We start from the raw sequence: 21,351 nt of genomic DNA, 5'->3' as shown, positions 1-21,351 counted from the left end.
AAGCCCATAGGGAAATTCGTCTTGCGAAGCGCCTCTGAAAACGGAAAACCCTTTCGTCTTGCGGGTTTTCTGTCTTGCGAGGCATTCGTCTTGCGGGGCACCACTGTACAACAATTCCACAAAGGAAAGCACAGAAACAGCTATAGCATGCAAAGTTCAGCATCACAAGAATCTCACTTTCTCCCCAAGACTAGCAAGAGACTTTCAAGCAGGAATGGAAACTGCAGGCCTAGGGTCCAGACATTGACCTCCAGGCTTATCTGACCCATAGTGCTGCACCCTCCTGGCTACACCTCCTCAAACACATCCCACACCGGCCCTAATCTGCACCTTCCTGGCTGGAATATGTCCTTAAACTCTGGTAATGCCTCTTGGTTTGCCTGGATGGAGGAGAAGGGGGTGGGGGGTGACTGCAGAAACTAGCCTGCTATACTAAGGTAACATTTACATTCATTGCTCCACCTGCTTTGACTCTATCAACTGGCCCTTGGGTCAAAAAAGGATTCTGCACCCTTGCTTTTAAAGCATGTGAACCACTCATTCCCAAGAGAATCAGGGTGTGTAGGTGATGGGGGAGCTGTCTTCTACGGTCAAAGAGTAGACCTCCACCCAAGTTGACTAGTAGCAGAAGAGTTTATGTCATGTATGTGGTGCGCATCTGCAAATATCACAGAATTTGGGCGTGTGATCACAGGAGGTCTGGGCTTACTGCTTAACAGGGGCTGTCAGATGCAACAGGGAACAATGTGCATACCCCAGTAGCAAGGAAAGTGAAGGAGACACTCTCCTAGTCCAGGAAGATGACTTGCCTGTCCAAGATGCCGTAAGGCATTCAAGACAGGTGTGGATGAATGCAGGCGGGCTGTCCGACAACTTCTGCAACCCGGCAGCAGAAGTCGGCTTGTTTTCAATATGTGTTACAGAACACACAAGCCTTGTTCATTGACTTGCTCGTTGGGTACCACAGTAGCTACACTTGCCACTCATGGCCAACCAAGCATTGCCAACTACAGCAGAAGTAGCACAGACTGTTCTACGAAGCTGGACAAGGGAAGCTGTCTGCGGGCAGATCAGATGTCTTTCTGGCCCATCTCCTAGTGCCCCCTTGCCTATTAATGCTTGGGTGGCTGGGCGGAAGAAAGGAGCAGGTACCTCCAGCAATAATTACCAGGGACCTTGGCTTACTAAATGGTGAGAAGTCTGTTCAGACTTTAAGCCTTTAGACTTCTGCTGCAATAGAAGAGGGTGCCGAGGTCGTGCTTCCCATAAGGAAAAACAAGGCCACCCAAGCTCACCATGAAAACCCTTGACAAGGTGGACCGGGACTACTCATTTCAAGAAGAGAGTGGGGCTCTGATGGGTTTCTAGTAGCCCCCAAGGACTTTCTGCATACTTCAAGAGCTGCCCAGTTACCTCACAGACCTAGCCTAGACCACTGGGGTTCACGACAATTCAACAGATGCACTTGAACCAGCAGACACCGTTCCGCTCCTTGCTGCCAGCTAGTTTTATTTGTAACATTGACAGCTGTCTTCCAGACCTGGGCAGAGTCGCTCTGGAGCTTTGAAATGAGATTCCATGATTAGTATTCGGCTTCCATGACCGACCCAACACAGAGTTTAATTCGTGACGGGTGAGGTCTGTTAACCACGGCAGGGCCCAAACGGGAACTGGGAACAGTTCACTTGTCCCAGCGCCGCCAGTACTGCTTACTCTGATGCTGACAGTTCTATATCCTCTCCGCATTCAAACCGCACAAAGTCTAGTACAGATACACCCGTGGGCTGAATGTACTGTCCCAGGGAAATAGCAGGGTCCAGCAGGAAGGGCTGGGCAAGCATCTTGGTTTCAGAATCATCGCCGGGTTCATCCTCCAGAGAGCCTACAGAGAGGGGGGCCATGCCCACCACATGCTGGCCCAGCCTCCAGCCCAGTTCAGCAAAGTCCGGCTTTTCACATGGCTCAGAGGGGCGGCAGATCACCAGAGCTCCGTATTTGCCAAACATCATGTTAGAAAGTGACGGGTTTCCTTCTGGGAGAGCCCCGTGCACGTAAGAGCCGATGAAAAATTTCTCTGGCACCGATATCCACACTGCTCTCTTAATGACCATGTTCTCCCCCAGCTTGCCTGCATAGAAAGAGAGAAGGCAAAAAGGTAGCATTAACCATTAGGAGCATAGGTGATGTTTTAAGGGCTGAGCTATGCCTATGGCAATCAGCTACATTCTGAAAAGGAAGTGGCCCTTGCAGTAAGCATTGCATTCTTGGCAACTTAATCGCCTGGTAAAGGTAAAGGGACCCCTGTCCATTAGGTCCAGTCATGGCTGACTCTGGAGTTGCGGCACTCATCTCGCTTTATTAGCCAGCGTACAGCTTCCGGGTCATATGGCCAGCATGACTAAGCCGCTTCTGGAGAACCAGAGCAGCGCACGGAAACGCCGTTTACTTTCCCACCGGAGCGGTACCTATTTATCTACTTGCACTGGTGTGCTTTCGAACTGCAAGGTTGGCAAGAGCAGGAACTGAGCAACGGGAGCTCACCCCATCGCGGGGATTCGAACCGCGACCTTCTGATCGGCAAGTCCTAGGCTCTGTGGTTTAACCCACAGCGCCACCTGCGTCCCTGCGCCACCCGTGTCCCCTGGACACACCTACAAATTAGAGAAAGGGTATTCAGGCAGAAAAGGACTGTTGGCTCAGTAGTAGAGCATCTGCCTTGCAGATCCTTCAATGCCTGGCATCTCTAGGTAGGACTAGGAACTGCACCCTGCCAAAAACCCTGGTGCCCAATAGACAATACTGGGTGAGATGAACCAAATGGTGTGACTCAGTGTAAGGCAGGTTTCTTATGTCCTCCCCCCTTTCTTGGTCTTATTTAGGAATAATCTTTCTATATTGCTTACATAAAAAAGAACTGTCAAACTGGTTTACAACAGTAAATTGAAAAAAATTAAAATAGAGAAACCAAATCACAGACAATTGAAATGTAGCACTAGAACACTCACCAATTGCCAGAGCCAGCTGGTCCACAAGCAAGGAGCCATCAGGTCCTATCCTGAGCTGAGAAAGCTCATTTGAGTTTAAGAAACACTGCAAAATAAGTATATTGTGCATTATAAATCTACAAACTTATCAAGCACTTCTCTATCAAGCACAGCGAGATTTATAACCTTCACAGTTAATTAGAAAAGCTGTTTAGGCAACTGCTAAAATGGGTTTTTGGGGGCTGGGGAGGAGAAGAGTAAGACTCGATCTACAAATGCAGCAGTAGTTGCTGGTTTGCCACTCGAAAACACACTCACTGTGGAGCCTCAAGCCAACCTGGACTTCCAAATATGTGTTTATGTATAATGCATGTGCATGCAAACACAAGTTTCCTTCACTTGCTGTTTAAACTATATTCCCAGCTAAACAAAGTGTCTGCACTCATGACGACTGTCTGTAGGCAAGCACACAGGAACAGCAACTCACAGCCCTCTTGAAGGGGTGCAGATGAAAAGCCCCAAAGTGCTCTTTCCCCAGTTATTTCAATCTAAGGCAAGGCAATCTTCCTCAGAACCCAGATGCACTGGGGTCAGTTTGCGGCAAAGGGACAGCATATACAGACAAAGAACATCCCTTAAGAGTCCTTTTTACTCCTGCAGAAACTTCCTGGGAGCATTTGCTTTGTGGGGGAATCAACCTACCAGGTTTGGTCAGAAACAGTGCAACAAGCCCCTCTATCCCCTATTCTGTGACCTCCCTTTGTATAATTTGCTTATTAAGATTCATTCAGCAGAAAGGGTGCACTTTGCACTTAAATGCACAACTCTGATAACTGCTATTAAAATGTGCCAGGAGGTTTAAGCTACGGAGCCTTTTGTGCCACTCTCACCTTGGCGTAGGTGCTCAGCTGGTCCCTGGTCCCCTGATAATGCAGCATCGTTCCAATCGCTGCCTGCTGAATCAGATGCTGGAACTTGACATTTCGGGCCACAAAGTCAGTCTCGCAGTTCACCTGGCAAAGAAGCATAGCTAACTTTCAACTGCCTTGGTCACCGACTTCTATGGTGCTCAAGATGCAGGAATAAAATCAGAAGTGGCAATTAGAGGATGAGATGACATCTTGTTTTGCAAAAGCACAGGCGGGGAAGATAAGGCACCCAACTTTTTCACCCAGGCTTTCCCTGAGAGGGGATCCAAGCTCTGCTGATGTATTAACCTGATCTAATTATTTGTTATGTATTTTCAATTTGTTTTATGACTGTATTTTTATTGTTAATTTTGTACTATCCGCTGCCCTATTTTTTTGAATTTTTTTCTATACTGTTGGCAGTATAGAGATTTTTGAAAATAAAATAAAAATGGCTACAGCTCTGGTTCTGTTCCATTTAACACCCCTCCCCCATGGATCCACTTATTATGCTAGCGTGTGCATTTTAATACTAAGATTAGTCGTCACTGATTTTGTCATCTGAGAGTGAAAATATCCCTGCAAACCACTCAGGTGTAGATTTGTGTCGTAAAGCATCAAACTACTGATGAACACATGGATATTCCCATTAAGCATATAATTTTACCCATTCATTTTCAGGCAGCATATCAGCATGAAGGCAACATTTTAGCAAGAATCTTTACATTAACATTCAGAGGCTGCTTTGAAATCAAGAAGATCTAGCAGGCAATCTTGATTGCTGTGTGATTTCTGTAAGATAATATGCTGGCGTAGCATAATTTATTCTTAACACATCTATATTGTTTGTTCATATTCACTAGGTGTCCTTCTACAGTTTAATTTTGTCAATGCTTTCTCAGAAATGCAAATGAAGCTACCCTCTCTATAATTCCCTGCAGCTTCTTAATCTGCTTGCCTCCATCACATTGTTTTCTTGTCCATAAGAAAATCATTGTTTGCTCGCTCTCTAGTCTTTTTCGAAAATATTAGGAATGTGAGACACCAGTTCTTTCGCTACCATAAAATTATACATTTTTTCACTCCACAATCTTGGACATGGTATACCCACAGAAACTCAGGGTGCTCCACATAGTCTTTTTTTGGAATAGGGGACATAAAATCAAAAGCACAATGGCATGCAAATGGTGTCCATGACTTTCAAGGGAATGCACATTAGGACATGCAACCCCTTCCTTAAATTCCCAAGAGTCTGCACATCCATTATTAACAATTTTCTACTCCCTCCAAAAAAAATTAATTGGATGGAATCTGAGAGAAGGCAGGCCTGGGACAATTGTCAGCACTGGTGAAACAATATCCATGTCCTAAACTGAGCCAGCCAGATGTTATCCCTAAACCATGGATAGGGAACCTGCAGTCCTCCTGATGCTCTTGTGCTATAACTCCCATCAACCAGCATAAGCAGTGGCAGGGATGATGGGAGTTGTAGTCCAGCAACACAGGTTCCACACCTAAGCCCTGTCCTAAACCAATTCTAAAATCAAAGCTAGTACAACTAAGTTTTTAAGGCAGCCACAAAAAAGCTGTCTTTCAATCAAATTAAGACTTCCCTATGAATGATTTGAACTCTTGTACCCATGTAGTCACACTAGCAGGTTTAACACTGAAACTACTGCTAGAGGTGCCCCTGCCCCTGTGGGATCTTTGCACTTGAGCAGCGACAGTGTGGTATGGAATTACTGCTGAAAAGATCCTGCAGTAGTTTCCTCTGGGTCGGGTGTAAGAGAAAGTGCAAATACACACTGATAAGAAGGCAGCAAGCTTGGTCCCCTGGGGCATGAACTGTTGGGCAGAATATCCTTTGCAAGAGGCAGCAGCATCCTTTGAATCCCTTTTATTTAATGCCAAGATAGCCACAATGGGGGCAAAAGAAATGAAGAAAAAAACAGCAGCTTAAAACACTTCTGTGAATTGGTGCAAATGGCACAGAAATAAACACATTCCCGCTGTTGGGATAAAATTACTGCAGGGTTCCCCATCTTGATTCTCCAGGGTACTTTTTAGGGCTGCTTGCTGAAATTGGTTTAGGAGACACAGAAAGAAGCACTTGTGACCCACTCTGGAAGAATGGCAGATGAAGGTGATGGACTATATGGAATTGGTGGAAATGACCGGCAGAATCCGAGACCAGGGAGAAGAGTCAGTGGAAGAAGATTGGAAGAAATTTAAAGACTATTTACAGAAACACTGCAAAATTAATGAATGTTAGAACGATGCTGGATTGAAGTTAAGTGGGGGTTTTTAGCAGCAATGTTAAGGAACATGTAAAAATGGATTGTTAACGGGTGATAATCTAAAGTTATAATATATTAAGATAAAAGATTAAGATAAAATTAAAGAGGGAAAGGATTTGCTGAATTAACCAACTGAACTGGAATACAAGAAAGGGAGGTGTGAGGAGGTCAGGGAAACAAGCAAATGAAAGATAAGATATGGAAAGACTGATTTGTTTTTAATTGTTTTTATTTTGTATTTTCCTTTTCCTTTTATTCTTTTTTATTTTTGTAATATGTTGAAACTTCAATAAATATCTTTTTTAAAAAAAGAAAAAAAGGAAGCACTTGTGTTTTCAGATCTGCTCTGATCCATCATGGTAAGCCTAAACAACAGCCCTTTTCTCAAGAGCAGGCACTCGCAGGACAAACCCCCAGAGGCACGTCTCCCAAAGAGCCATGTTCGCTCTGAGGAATAATGTGAAGCGTCAGTTCTTAAAAGAAGAGGCCCATGTAGCTATGCTTTTCGTAGAGTCATGCGGGAATTACACCTGAGCGGCCCAAATACATTCTTTGCTCCAACAGCAAACTGACTTTCTATTATCAATGAGTTCTGTTTGGACAAAGAATTGATTCTGTATGTATTGTGAGCTGCTAGAATGGTTATCATAAGAAAATAGAAATCTTTAGAGGGATCAGAGGAGGATTTGTGGTCCATAGCTGTGGGTGAAAAATTAACTCAAAAATTAAGATATACAGGAGGGCAAACAAAAAAGATTATCTTCAGCAACATGGCAAAAATTTAATGATGATAACAATGGTCAAATGCCTCCTGTGAAATATGCTACCATTTAGAATTCTTAGCAATTTCTCAGTTTTAAACAAGAAATGTCGTAAGATCTCGAGGGCAATATCCTCATATTTATTTTAAAAAGTAATCTTTAAAAAATGTTACTACCCCTCAGCACCAATAACAATAACTTTTTTCTAGGGAAAATGAATGAAACAATCCAAATTTGTACTTTGCATATATGTGTTATGTTTAATATTACCTTACATTCAGTTGTGTTTCTTTGTTGCTGTGTGTTATTAAAGTGTATGTTCTTTTTTAAATAAAAAGTAGTTTTTTATTTTTTAAAAAAAGTTTTTGTCAAAAGGAAAATGCTCACCTCTACCATCACTGCAGATCTTCCCTCTTGCAGCAGCCCAATAAGCCCTTCTTGTGTCTTCCGTCCTTGCAGTTTGGAAGCTTTGCTCCATCCTTCCTTTTGGGCTTGCTCATGTAGCCAGGCTTCAGCCTTGAAAGACAAATGCAAACCCATAAACTGAGATACTATTGCCAAGGACAACACAACAAATCAATTCAAACCCCAAATAAAAGCACAAGTATTCTCCCAGTATTATACCACTGTAGAATAAAATGGGGGGTGTTCAAATATTATTATAAATATGGCCTCATATATTTTATTTTTTAAATGTCTTGCAGATGGAAAGGAGAATGTAAGAATATAAAAATATTTGGTCCATTGGCATCCTTGCGTGTAAATATAAACTTCAGATCAACCATTAGAAATATGCTGATAAGATCCATTGCAGGTTCTAGAAGTCACAGGATCCATATCTACTTCCAACAGGAGGCTAAACTGTTTTGGCCCCTCCTCTGGTGCCATTCACAGAGAGTGTTGTTAAGGTATCATCAGTTTACTAAGGTTTCTCTGTCTGACCAAAGATAAGAGTTAGCTGTTTATTTGGAAGCAATTCCCACTGACTGAAACACATTTTGAAATGCACAGTGTTTTTATGAATCACAATGCATTTTGTTTTTCCCTGAACTTTTGGGTTCCTTTCCCAAGTTCTTCTTCTTCACAATAATTCATCTGGCATGGAAACATCTCCTGGTTGTCTTTTTGTGGGGCTGGGTGGGCAGCAAGAAAAGAGTCCTTACCCTTTGCCTACACTGACTGAAGACACACAGGATAAAACATTCTGGCCTCTGAACTCACTTGCAACCACATCTCAATGTGATTTACCCCGCTGCCAGTACGCATTGGACTGCAACCTTAACATAAGACTTGCAAAAATTGCTTACAACACCATTATTTCCCCGAAAGTACTTGAAACACTCAGGCAAAAAACTAAAATTAAACTTGCATTTTATATCACCGAAACATTTGTTCGCACCTCACTGACATCATCAAATTTCTCCAAGGCTTTCTTGCAGTTCACAAACGAGTAGCCAGTTTTCTTTCTGAGCTTCACCAGAGCTTCTTTTGCTGCTAGAACTGGAATGCCAGCATGAAGGAAACGAACTAGATGCAAATCAAACTACAAGGGGAAAGCAAGACAAAAATAAGTGAAAAGGATCCAACCACCAAGGAGCAGAGGAAGATTTAAAGAGCAACCCCACACATGCTTACTTGGGTGTCAGCCCCACTGATCTCACAAGACCCTTTCTCCAAATACAGTGGTGCCCCGCAAGACGAATGCCTCGCAAGACGGAAAACCCGCTAGACGAAAGGGTTTTCCGTTTTGGAGGTGCTTCGCAGGACGAATTTGCTATGGGCTTGCTTCACAAGACGAAAATGTCTTGCGATTCCTGGGGTGTTTTTTTCGCTCCCCACCCCCTTTTTCTAAGGCACTAAGCTGCTAATAGCCTTTTAGCAGCTAATCTGCTAATCCCTTAAGCCTTTAATAGCCGCTAATAGCGCTAATCCGCTAATGGGCTTGCTTCGCAAGACGAAAAACCCGCTAGACGAAGAGACTCACGGAACGGATTCTTTTCGTCTTGCGAGGCACCACTCTGCATAGAATCAGAGTAAGTTCTGGTGCAACTACCTCTTTTAAGGGCTATTTTCTGGGGAAGACGCATTCCCAAGGATCTACACATGCATTTACCAGCTCAGCACTTTTGACTCTTAATTGTTTAATAGCAGCAACATCTTGACCACACCGCCTCCCATTAAGTTGCTAAATTAAGAACTTTGGGGAGGGGGATCAGTAACAGATGTTTGTGTGCTGCAATCTCTGACACAGAAACGAATTTTTGTCTTAAGATAAACTCCCACGTGCCTTGCTCCTCAGTCTTACATGCACGTCCAACCCCTTTCTTGACCACTATTTTGCACTGTGCTCCAGCTAGTGGTCTTTGGGAGTCAGGAACCCCCAACTGTACAGGTGCCACATAACTCCCACCCCGCATATGAAAGAACGTGATTGTTTAGTGTGTCAGCACCTAAACTTTGGAACTGCTATCAAGCAGACACTTTCATTGAACTCTTTTTAAACCTTTAAACTCGCTGCCTACTGCTATCAAGCAAAACAAATGCAATACAGTGGTGCCTCGCAAGACGAAATTAATTCGTTCTGTGAGTTTTTTCGTCTTGTGAATTTTTTCGTCTTGCGAAGCACCACTGTGTATTGACGGTTTCCCATAGGAATGCATTGGCGGTTAAAAAAAAAGGCGCAAGACGTTTTCATCTTGCGAAGCAAGCCCATAGGGAAATCCGTCTTGCGAAGCAACTCAGAAAATGAAAAACTCTTTCGTCTTGCGAGTTTTTCGTCTTCTGAGGCATTCGTCTTGCGGGGCACCACTGTACCTTGTTACGCAGATGCAATAGTTACAACATATAGAGCGCAATTGGCTGAATGGTAATGTTTGTAACAAATTTCTTTACTGGTTACTTCCTAACCTACAAATCAAGTCCAGGATGTACACCATATACAACCCTTAAGCAAGGTATATAACCTATTAATTAAATCCAATGCAGATACAGTGGTACCTGGGGTTATGTACTTAATTCATTCTGGAGGTCTGTTCTTAACCACTTTAGCTAATGGGACCTCCTGCTGCTGCTGCTGCCGCGCCGCCGGAGCCCGATTTCTGTTCTCATCCTGAAATCTGAGGTACTATTTCTGGGTTAGCAGAGTCTGTAACCTGAAGTGTATGTAACCTGAAGCATATGTAACCCGAGGTACCACTGTATATTTCTTTCAATCTTAATACATTCTTGTTTGAGTTCATATATTACACAGTCCTTGAATGTGCTTGCGCTCTGTATGTTGTAACTACAGCTATCAAGCAGGCACTTTCATTGAACTCTTTTTGGCGCCTGCTAGAAACCACTCTTGTTTAGACACTGCCCACCCAGGTGCTTATAAATGCTGGTGTGAATTTAAACCTCTGTTGTAGTATTTTAACTTTTTTGCGGTTTTTAAAGTGTGGTTTTGACTTTTCCCTTTCCCTTTGATTTCATCGTTTTTTCCTTTTTGAGTGAACTGCTTTCATGATTTAGAGGTTTATTAAATTTTATGAATAAATTAAATTAAATTAAAATGCAGACCCTGCGAGCCTGAGCTCCATCATCACACTCCGTGCCCTCCCCGTGCTTGCCCTAGACGACAGAGACGGATCTAAGCAGGGAGAAGCAGAGGCAGCGACGCCCAACGAAAGACTTTCGCACTCACTTGCCCGGCTAGAGAACCCCTTTTCCGCAAGGGCAGCAGCGCCCTTGCCAGCCCAGCCATCCGCTGCATCTTCAAGGCGCTTGCCATTACGCGTCACTACGCGCGCGACGCGACCTTTGGGCTGAGGCCGCGCACGCGCGGTGCCGCTCGTCACTTCCGCCCATCCGCCCTGCCGGGTTCTAGTTCGCGCGACGCACGCCATTGGCTGTAGCAGCTGGAGGGTGGGGTCAAGATGCCGCCGAGGAGAATGAAACTGATAGAGCAGCGCTCAACGGTCCAGATTCCGGGTTTGCTTCGGACCTCTAGTTTCACCTCGTGGTAAAAGCAATCCAAAGATATATTTATAATGCAGAAGTGATAGAAAAGAGAACCGCGCAAAGGCCGCGCCTCCGATTCCAAGTGAGAGTGGAAAGGGCTGAGGCGGCTTCTCAGTGCAACCCTCACCAGGTCTACTCAGAAGTAAGACCCATTGAATTCAATGGGGTCTAGGATTGCAGCCTTATTCTTGCTGCAGCCGAAGTGTTTTTGGTGGAAGCCGTCCTTATATCCCCCGCTGGCTTCCTTTCCACTGCAGCTCCATTAAGCACCACTGAACACCCTTGAGTCATTGTACAAAAAGATGGACACCCTGCATCAAATATCCCTAATGCCCAGGGCTGGCCCAAGACATTTTGGCACAAAATGGCCCCCCCCTCCCCTGCAGGGGAGAAGGGGTGAGTGAAGATCCACGTCAGGAAAAAGGGGTGAGGGTAAAGATCTGCTGCCCTTGTGGGGTGTTATGTACTGAGTTGAATAGGATCCAAACTGCAGCAGTCTGATCGGTCCTAGAACAATAGGATCCAAATTGCAGCAGTCTGATTGGTCCTAGAACAATAGGATTCAGAATGCAGCAGTCTGATTGGTTCTAGAACAATGCAGCAGTATGATTGGTTGGCAGGAACCACCCAATCATGCTCCAGATATAAGTGAATCCACAACCTGATTGGCTTACAGTAGAATTCCAGAATTAGCCAATCATGTGCAGCCCATTGTGTAAATAATGTATATAAAGCAGATACTTTGAGGGGACATTCATTCATTCCTCCTCACCACTATGAGCTGAATAAAGAGCATGAAATCACTTTGCGACTCTGAGTATATTTCATGGATCCTGCTGCCTGAGACAGTCGCCTCACCTTGCTCCATGGGTGGGCTGGCAATGCTGATAACACTGAACTACTGGGAAGCGTCATTATAAGCAGCCCCAGTTTTTTTTTGGGGGGGGGGGTGATACAAGACTACATTTTGGACTGTGTTAAGTCATCTCCTCTCTTAGCCGCTGGTTTCTTCCCCACCCCAACCTGCAACATAGGTTGCACACAGCCTCCCTGTCTGTGTTTTCATACAGAAGACCTGCTTTTTGAAGACCACCCACTTTTCTCTTTACTTCCACTCCCATCATATATTTTAGCTTGCATTTTCCATAGCAATTAAACATAACCTGATTGTCTTGCAAGCTAATCAGTCCTTATTCTTGCAAGCTTATCTCCTGGTTTGGCTGCACTGGTTGTATCCACATATGTGGAAGAGACATTAAGCAAGCTTTTGAGGTTGTGGTTTCTGGAGATGGTTCATTCCACAATTGCAGTTTCATATGCCTTTCCTCTGTACTATTTCTGGACCGCAACAGCATCAGGCCCACGGCAACTGAGCAATGTTGCACTTCCCATATCCATGATTAACAGCATGGGTTGGGAAGCCTGTTGTTCAGCATTCTCCCTCATACAGAAAGATCAGGACTAATCTACTCTACAGGGTCATTGTAAGGACTAATGATGTAATATACGCAAAGTTATTTGATAACTTAAGAAGTACCATACTGTAGTAAGTGCTTAGAAATACAAGCAATTAGAGTTGGTGGAGGAAGATTGGAAGAAATTTAAAGACTATTTACAGAAATATTATAAAATCAATGAATGTTAGAATGATGTTGGATTGAGGTTAAGGGATTTTTAGTAACAACGGCATGAAGGAATATGTAAAAACGGAATATTAACAGGTGAAAATTTAAAGGTATAATCTATTCAGATTAAGATAAGGATAAAGTAAACAGGGGAAGGATTTGCTGAATAAATAAACTGAATTGGAATACAAGTGGGGCGGTCCGGGAACCAAGCAAATGTAAGATGTGTTATGAAAATTTTAATTGTTTTTAATTGTTTTTCTTCATTATTTTTGTATTTTTCTTTTTCTCTTTTGTGAAAATTTTAATAAAATATTATTTGAAAAAAATATATAGAAATACAAGCAATTAAATAACGGACAGACAAGAGGAGGGAACCATGTACTGCACAGAAACATCCCTTCAGCTAATCATCTATAAATCCTAATGGTCTCAGAGATGCAGCTCTGAGACACTTTAAAATATGGTTACCAGATTTTTTTCAAGGAATCCGGGGACACTTTTTTTTGGGAATTTCATGCTTTATTTTAGGAAAGGGTTGCCCAGAGTTTTTTTGGGGGGGCAGGGATGCCAAAGTTGTTGGGTGCGCACCTCGACACAAGTCAGGTGGAGAAGCCTGTCTACAAACACACAAACGCCAAAAAAAAAGGGGGGGTGGAGAGAGAGAGATTGAGTAAAGGCACTTGCTGGTCTTGGGAAAACACGCATTAAAACACACACACAAGGCACCGGCTTCCCATAACTGGGAGACCGCTGGAGGGAGAGTGCAGTCTCTATAGAGATTTCACTGGTGGTGGTGGTGTCTCTCTATCTTGCAATGCGACACAGCTATTTTCTATGCTTCTCCTCCTCTTTTTCACCACCTCAGCACCTCTCTCGTCCCCCCCCCCAAACTCGTGCGCGCAGAGCCTGCAGCAGAAGAGCGCAGCGGACTCTTCTGCTACGGGCGGCTCTGCGCGATTTCGGGGGGAGCGTTGATCAAGGAAGTGAGTCAGAAAGAACCTCTCTGGCTCGCGCTTCGGTTTAAATAGCCCCCCCCCCCCCAGCCAGCGGATTGGCTGGCTGGAACTCTGACGTGGGTGAGACCTCTGGTGTTGCTCGCTGCCATGACGCCCATATGTTGCCTCTCCGGAAGTCCCGAGGCATAAATCCGGGACATTCTGGGGACAGATTTGTGAATCTGGGGACTGTCCCTGGAAACGGGGGATTTTTGCTAACCCCACTTTTTTAAAAAAATGGAAACATAGAATATTACTTTAAATAGCTTCTGTAATTCACATGTTGAGTAAAATCTTACCCAGAGTATTTACATGCATAGCTTCCTTAAGATATTATACAAATTGAACTGAAACCAGGGTCCCTAAAAATGCTACCTATTGATAATTTACATAATCAGGAAATTGATGAGATAGTACCTTAGTGCAAAATAGAAATACATAGTGCATAGGCATGTATGATGTTAAGCCATCTTTAAAAAGATAACATTATCCTTGTAGAAATGATATATCCATCTTTCTATGCAATCACAAAATTGTCATTTTAAAAAAGCATCTCTTAAAATGAGAAAAGGCATCTTAAGTGTAATGCACTTGTGTAATGATTCAGGTCCCTTGCCCTGGAGTTACTAAAATAATATTTTCTTTTTTGAACCAGAATCATTATTAAAGGTAAAAAAAGTAGTTTTACAAATTTCACTTAGAAAAGAATACCAGAGTGCCAAACACATTAAATCTAAGGGCACATCCGAGAACGCATGGCTTCTCTGCTTGGTGCCACAGATGCCACACACTTGCAAAATATTACACCACAGGGGCAAAGAAGTAAACGACTCCTGTCAGCCAGATCACATTCTGTAGTGCCTGCTCTCCTGTGCACAGAGCTCCAGATTTATCTCTGCATTTACCTAGGTAAAGGTAAAGGGACCCTTGACCGTTAGGTCCAGTCGTGGCCGACTCTGGGGTTGTGGCGTTCATCTCGCTTTATTGGCCGAGGGAGTCGGCATACAGGTCATGTGGCCAGCATGACTAAGCCACTTCTGGTGAACCAGAGCAGCGCACAGAAACGCCGTTTACCTTCCCGCCAGAGCGGTACCTATTTATCTACTTGCACTGGTGTGCTTTCGAACTGCTAGGTTGGCAGGAGCTGGGACAGAGCAACGGGAGCTCACCCCGTCGCGGGGATTCGAACCGCCGACCTTCTGATCGGCAAGCCCTAGGCTCTGTGGTTTAACCCACAGCGCCACCCGCATCCCTCTGCATTTACCTAGGAATGGACTCATTCGTGTATCATGGTAAATCAGAAACAAGCGAATGCTGCCGAATTGCTCCAATTCTTGTTCCACCATCCCTGGAGCAACAAACTGAAGCTTGGCTTACCACGCTTGCTCCCGGCTTACCAACTGGGATTTGTTTGGCGGAACATGTGACCGTAAGCCGAAGCGCATGGCTGGGCGCTCTAGGAAGGCTGGAACAAAGCAGAAATGGTTCAGTAGCCTTCACTAACATGTCACTTTTTCACAACAAACAATGTGGCCGTGATCAGTGAAGCCTTTTGAAGGCCTTGAGAATCATAGCAGTGGGGATGGTACTGCCCTGACATAGCTAGGGAACAGAATGGAAATGCATGTCACATAAACACTTAGGAAGAGCTTGATGGATCAGAACAAACGTCTGTCTAGGCCATCATTCTGTTCTCACAGTAGCCAACCAGATGTCACCAGGAAGCCCCCAACCAGGACACTGCCCTGAGATTCACAGATGTAGGACAGTATGCTAATAATAATAATAATAATAATAATAATAATAATAATAATCACAATATCTCTCTCAGAAAACATTGCCTTTTGAGGGAGCATGACCTTTCACATGTATACAGTGGTACCTCGGGTTAAGTACTTAATTCGTTCTGGAGGTCCGTTCTTAACCTGAAACTGTTCTTAACCTGAAGCACCACTTTCGCTAATGGGGCCTCCTGCTGCCACCACGCCGTCGGAGCATGATTTCTGTTCTCATCCTGAAGCAAAGTTCTTAACCTGAGGTACTATTTCTGGGTTAGCGGAGTCTGTAACCTGAAGCGTATGTAACCCGAGGTACCACTGTACTGGGATTTTCTTACTGCAACAGTCCAGCAATGATAAGTTACTACAAATACAGTGGTACCTCAGTTTTCATACGTAGTCCATTCCAGAAGACTATTCGAGTTCTGAGATGTTCAAAAACCGAAAGCTCAATACGGAAGCCAGATGGCACGTCCAGCTTCCGAAAAGTGTTTGAAAGCCGAAGCATTTACTTCCAGCTTTACATCGTTCGAAACCAAAATGTTCGTCAATGGAGAAGTTTCAAAAACCGAGGTACCAGTGTATTACCATTTGCAGATGGATAGAGAACTCTGGATATTAGCTACCACGGATGAATGCTTCACCCCACTCCAGACTTCTGGATTAAAAACACTCTGTTAAAAAAAATTACGTAAAGGCAGTGTTTGCTACACTCATTGGTAAACCAAGAAGCTCACGGTCTGATGTCACTTTTGCAGGTCACTTTGTAGATATTAATATTCTCAACCTCATCTCTAAAGACCAGCTTTGAGGTGAAGTGCACAGGAAGCAGAGTCTCAAAGAACAGCGCCGTACTATGCTCCTGGCGCATCTTGGAAGACAGGTAGATGGTAGACTGAGCACCACATAGATGCTGGAGAGTCCTGATCAACAAGGGGTAGGTGTGCTTGAGATAGACAATATCCGCCCCCAGGATGAAGTCATAATTTGGGGGGAACTCTTTGTGGTCCACACCCCACGACAGAGCACAAACTCTGGTTCGTGTCACGCATTCGGCAGGCACGTTCCGGCGGACATTCTCCTCTATCTGCTTCATGGCCACAGGAAGATCTGTGATGGTCACATCACCGCCTGGAAGAAAGGAAACTGTTAGCGACAAATTCAGTTTGGTACCATGTGCATTACTCATAATGTTGCTTGAGGCTCAGGTGGCCTCAGTGGCCCGGAGTGCCTTCCATCAGCTTTGGCTGGTGGCCCAGCTGCACCCCCAACTGGACAGGGATAGCCTATCTACTGTTGTCTATGCTCTGGTGACCTCAAGGTTAGATTAGTGCAATGTGTTATATGTAGGGCTGCCTCTGAGGATGGTTTGGAAACTTCAGCTGGTGCAGAATTTCGCAGCCAGGATGCTCACTGGGGAAGACAGTCTGAACACGTTACACTAATCCTGGCCTGGCTGCCAAGTAGTTCCCAGGCCCAATTCAAAGTGCTGGTTTTGACCTATGAAACCTTAAACAGCTCAGGACCACAATACCTCAAGATCTGCCTCTCTCCATATGAACCAAACCAGACCCTGCGATCATCACCTGAGGCCGTTCTTTGTGTGCCTCCTCCACGGGAGGTCCAGAGGATGGCAACATGAGAAAGGGCCTTTTCTGTGGTGGCTCCCCAATTGTGGGATGCTCACCCCAGCAAGGCTCACCTGCAACCATCACTTACACAACTTTAGACACCATGCAAAAACGCTCCTCTTGAACCAGGCCTTCGGCTGAATAACTTTCTATGTCCGTTTAAATGTGTTTTGTGGGAGAGGAGCGGATTATCGGTTGCTTTTGCTTTTATTTTGTGTTGTGACTTGCATCTTTATGCTGTGAATCAACCATGAGATCTTTGGATGAAGGGCGGTATATAAATTTAACAAATAAATAATCAATAAGTGATCCTACATACCAAGAAGGGCTGCAAGGATGCCCACGACGCCCGTCCCAGCACCCAGTTCTATAACCTTCTTGCCCCAGAAATTCAGTTTCTGTGCCTCAAAATACTCGCAGAGGGTTAGAGCCTTAGACATGGGAAGAAAGAGAGAGAATGAAAAGTAAATGAGGAGTGAATTAAAGATCCCAAGGATACATTCAGTATGCCAAGCACATCTGTAGGTGATGCAAACTTTCCCATTCCACCTTTGACAACAGAACTAGTAGGCCTCGGTCCAGTATACCTGAAGGAGCGCCTCCACAACCACCATTCTACCCGGACGTTGAGGTCCAGCGCCGAGGGCCTTCTAGCGGTTCCCCACCAGATGTCAAAGAGAACAACAACTACCAGACTTTTAGAAGACATCTGAAGGCAGCCCTGTTTAGGGAAGTTTTTAATGTTTGATACATTACTGTATTTTAATATTTTGTTTAAAGCTGCCCAGAGTGGCTGGGGAAGCCCAGCCAGATGGGTGGGGTTTAAATTAATAATAATAATAATAATAATAATAATAATAATGATTGCTAGTGTCCCTGCTGATAACGGGATTATTTCACAACGACTGCCAATGTATGCAGTGGAGTAGGGAAGAATTGTAATTGTACCTGTGAAGCATTTGACATTTAGGGATTAAGATGCTGCTGTAATGAGGAAGGAAAAGATGATGTTCAACAGCAGAGCAGCCTGCACTGAACACAGGTCCATCTCATGCTCATGTCAAGGGTGGATTTTGGTGATATGGCACCCTTAGCGAGGACAAAATTTGGCACCCCCCCAAAAAAAAATATTTCTCATTTTCACAATAATTCCTTTTGATACAGTTGGCTTTTTATTCAGTTCTTTTAAAATTCTTTTTATTCTGTATCAATATAGGTTTTTTAAAAATATTATTATTGTTGTTATTATTATTATTATTATTATTATTTTGTGCCCCCTCAGCAGAGCACCCTGTGCAAGGGAACCACCCACACCTCCCTAAATCTGGCACTGCTTCACAGGACACCAAAAAGCAGCTGCCCATTTTTAGAGGAACTAAAGCAACACTTTCACATTACAGTACAGTGGTACCTCGGGTTAAGTGCTTAATTCGTTCCAGAGGTCCGTTCTTAACCTGAAACTGTTCTTAACCTGAAGCACCACTTTAGCTAATGGGGCCTCCTTCTGCTGCCGCGCCGCCGGAACACAATTTCTGTTCTAATCCTGAAGCAAAGTTCTTAACCTGAAGCACTATTTCTGGGTTAGCGGAGTCTGTAACCTGAAGCATATGTAACCCAAGATACCACTGTACATACATACGCACATACACCAGTCTTTATTTCCTTGCTGGGTTTCCCAAACTTGAACATCTCCAGCTGTTTTGGGGCTTCAGTTCCCATCATCCCTGCCCGCTGGTCTTGCTTGCTAGGGATGATGGGAGCTGTAGTCCATCAATATCTGGAGACCCAAGTTTGAGAAACTGTGGTGTAGACCGAGCCACAGAGAGGTTGAGAAAGGCTGGTCTAAACGTTTTACTTTGTGCCACAGCGCTGATCACCATAGTCCACACCATCAACATCAAGCAGCAATTACTGTACTTGCAGGGAAAACTTGCAGGCTTACTTTTTTTGATGCTTTAAGAGTTTCTTTGCTAAGAGGAAGGCAAAGTAGGAGCAGGGCAAAGAAGGCTGGGAGCATTTGTTTGTTGTCGGCAGCTCAGTTTGAATAGTAATAGTAATTATATGCTGACAACAATAACAACAAGTCCTCAATTCTACTGCATGTGCAGATTAGATCCTATAAAGTCAACAGCGTAGACCAGGGTATCCAAAACCGGGTCTCCAGCTGTTGGACTACAACTCCCATCATCCCTGACCACTGGTCCTGCTAGCTAGGGATGCTGGGAGTTGTAGTCCCAAAACTGCTGGCGACCCAAGTTTGGGAAGCCCTGCCTAGATCTATTTTCAGTGCAGACTGCTTCGCCCCTTTTGAAACAGGCACGTTGGGGCAGGCTTGTGCAAGAGATGCGCCGAAAAGTTCCTGCGGAGATCATTGCTTTGAGCCTGGATGCATGCCATTAAAAAAAAGCTCAGAGGCGACCACTTGGAAAACGTAAATATGCAAGGGCAAGATTTCTACCTGTTTTAAGAAGACTCCTGCACGGATGTGCCAAGATCTACCTGAAGCAATAGCCCAGCTGCCTGCGCACTTACCTGGAAGTAAGCCCTGCTTACTTCCAAGTAGACCTGCACAGGGCTGCGCTACTAAGCCCTTCCTCCAAGCCTCGTGCAAATCTCTGGCCCCGGACGGATCCAGCTGCGCCCGGACTACTCACCGCCTCCCAAACCGGCGCAGCCACCCCCAGCTGGGCGCCGTGGTGCTGCGCGATGCTCAGCTCGTGCCCGCAGAACCGGTAACGGGACTCTGCCGGGAAAGCATCCGCAAAGAGCCCCAGCTCCTGCGGGAACACCGACTCCAGCCCGGCCTCCACGTCGGCGGCGAGCGCGGCCATCTTCGTACCTTTCCCGGGGGCGGGACGGAGGAGGCCCTTTCGCAGTTGGGCTGCACGGATCTGCCGCCTCTAGAGGCCGCTGGGCATCACCACCATTATTATTATTATTTCGATTTATCTCACTCAAGGCGACCCAAAGTTACTTACAAGCAAGTAGGATGCTGCTGGGTGGACCAGGGAGGCCGCGTGCACTCCACTTTCTAGTGCTGGGTTTTTAAATCCTTGTTCACAGGACCTTATCCAAAATGCTTGCATGTAGTGTATTTTGTTCTAAAATACTACCGTTTGATGTGTTCTTTCTCAAAAGAGCTACAGACGGACTGGAGTCCTTAAGCTGTTTCTAATTCATCTTTAGTCATGGTGTGAGCATCTTTGCATTGGGTAAATACATCCCCTCAAAGCCCCTTGGTACACAGACAGAGGTGAATATGACACTAATGAAATCATGCTGATGTGAACAGCTGGTGGGTGGGAGAAAGAGCTGTGACATAGCTGTCAACCGTCCCTTATTTGGCGGGAAACTCCCTTATCCCAGTGCCGTGTCCCGCTGCTGTCCTGGATTGATGATGTCCCTTAAATTTCCCAGGTTTCATGCTCGCCCGGCTCAGGAGGGAAGCAGCGGCTCGGGGTCCTCCGCCGTGAGAGAGAGCACGTGCGCGAGCTGCCGCATCTCCGTCTCTCCCTTTTCCCCCTCAGGGGCGCATCGTGAGGAGACGGGTGGCGGCCGGCGGGTAGGCAGCCCCTCTCTTGCGAGACTTCCACCATGCTGCCAGGGGAAGCCAGAGGCGGCCTGAGGGAGGAGGAAGAGGAGGGGATGGGGAGGGACGCAGAAGGACGGCGCTTCAGCGGGCGCCGCGACCGCCTCATGCCGGGCTCGTGGGTGGCGTGGGCGAGAGTCTCTCTCCCTCCCCCCCCTCAGGCGGGGAAGGGCCGATGGAACTCCTCGCACCAGGACGACGACAGCCCCGACGTGCTGCTTAGCATACCATCCAACCAGTGCAGCATCTTAATGTAGTGATTTCCCCCTCTGCATCCCTTTCATAACTCTATTTTTATAAATCATTTATCCATCCATAGTTCAAATTTTTACTACAAGTTTTCTGTCAATCCTACCAATGTATGTAACTCTTTACAATAGTTTTTCAACTAAATTATAAACTTTCGCCATTCTTTATTAAAGAGGTCCTCTTCCTGGTTTCTAATTCTGCCTGTAAGCTTTGCCATCTGGACGTCGTTCATCAGTTTTGTCTGCCACTCTTCTTTGGTGGGAGTTGTAGACCCTTAGAATCATCTAGTCCAACCCCCTGCAAAACACAGTCAGTGGCAGCAAAAGCAGCATGGCTCCATCAGTGCTGGATTTCTGTATAAGCTTAGCAAAATCCCTTATTTTGACTGCTGATCCCTTATTTTTGAGGCCGCTGGTCCCTTATTTTCAAATCTGTAAGTTGACAGCTATGAGCTGTGCATTGCACAGGGGGTGGGAGAGCTTCACTGCGCTCTAAGGCTGCATCCAGACACATCACAGAAATGTTGCAGTTA

At 45.2% G+C, this 21,351-nt stretch overlaps 2 protein-coding genes across 2 annotated transcripts; both read right to left on the bottom strand.

Annotated features, from left to right (window-relative positions):
* Positions 1-1,478: 1,478 nt before the first annotated feature.
* TSFM (Ts translation elongation factor, mitochondrial) lies at positions 1,479-10,754 on the bottom strand. Its single transcript, XM_083427917.1, has 6 exons — positions 10,633-10,754; positions 8,350-8,493; positions 7,338-7,466; positions 3,875-3,997; positions 3,006-3,090; positions 1,479-2,128 (listed from the first exon to the last, which is right to left on the bottom strand). The coding sequence occupies exons 1-6, from the start codon at positions 10,717-10,719 to the stop codon at positions 1,710-1,712; spliced, it is 987 nt and encodes a 328-aa protein (XP_083284043.1). The 5' UTR covers positions 10,720-10,754; the 3' UTR covers positions 1,479-1,709.
* Positions 10,755-16,027: 5,273 nt separating this feature from the next.
* EEF1AKMT3 (EEF1A lysine methyltransferase 3) lies at positions 16,028-19,970 on the bottom strand. The gene is made up of 3 exons (XM_083428048.1): positions 19,636-19,970; positions 17,301-17,412; positions 16,028-16,481 (listed from the first exon to the last, which is right to left on the bottom strand). The coding sequence occupies exons 1-3, from the start codon at positions 19,810-19,812 to the stop codon at positions 16,084-16,086; spliced, it is 687 nt and encodes a 228-aa protein (XP_083284174.1). The 5' UTR covers positions 19,813-19,970; the 3' UTR covers positions 16,028-16,083.
* Between the last annotated feature and the right edge of the window lie 1,381 nt (positions 19,971-21,351).

The sequence above is a fragment of the Podarcis tiliguerta genome, assembly GCF_965153285.1.
Source record: "Podarcis tiliguerta genome assembly, chromosome: 2".
NCBI lineage: Eukaryota > Metazoa > Chordata > Lepidosauria > Squamata > Lacertidae > Podarcis > Podarcis tiliguerta.
This window is presented reverse-complemented; position numbering and strand designations above follow the sequence as displayed.

Coding starts and splice junctions, on each gene's coding strand:
- TSFM (XM_083427917.1), bottom strand. CDS start 10,719: ATGGCAAGCGCCTTGAAGATGCAGCGGATGGCTGGGCTGGCAAGGGCG. Junction 7,467..8,349: donor AATTTGATGATGTCAGTGAG/GTGCGAACAAAT, acceptor TTGTCTTTCAAG/GCTGAAGCCTGGCTACATGA. Junction 2,129..3,005: donor CCAGCTGGCTCTGGCAATTG/GTGAGTGTTCTA, acceptor CTTTCTATGCAG/GCAAGCTGGGGGAGAACATG.
- EEF1AKMT3 (XM_083428048.1), bottom strand. CDS start 19,812: ATGGCCGCGCTCGCCGCCGACGTGGAGGCCGGGCTGGAGTCGGTGTTC. Junction 17,413..19,635: donor CTGCGCCGGTTTGGGAGGCG/GTGAGTAGTCCG, acceptor CCCATGTCTAAG/GCTCTAACCCTCTGCGAGTA. Junction 16,482..17,300: donor CATCCTTGCAGCCCTTCTTG/GTATGTAGGATC, acceptor CCTTTCTTCCAG/GCGGTGATGTGACCATCACA.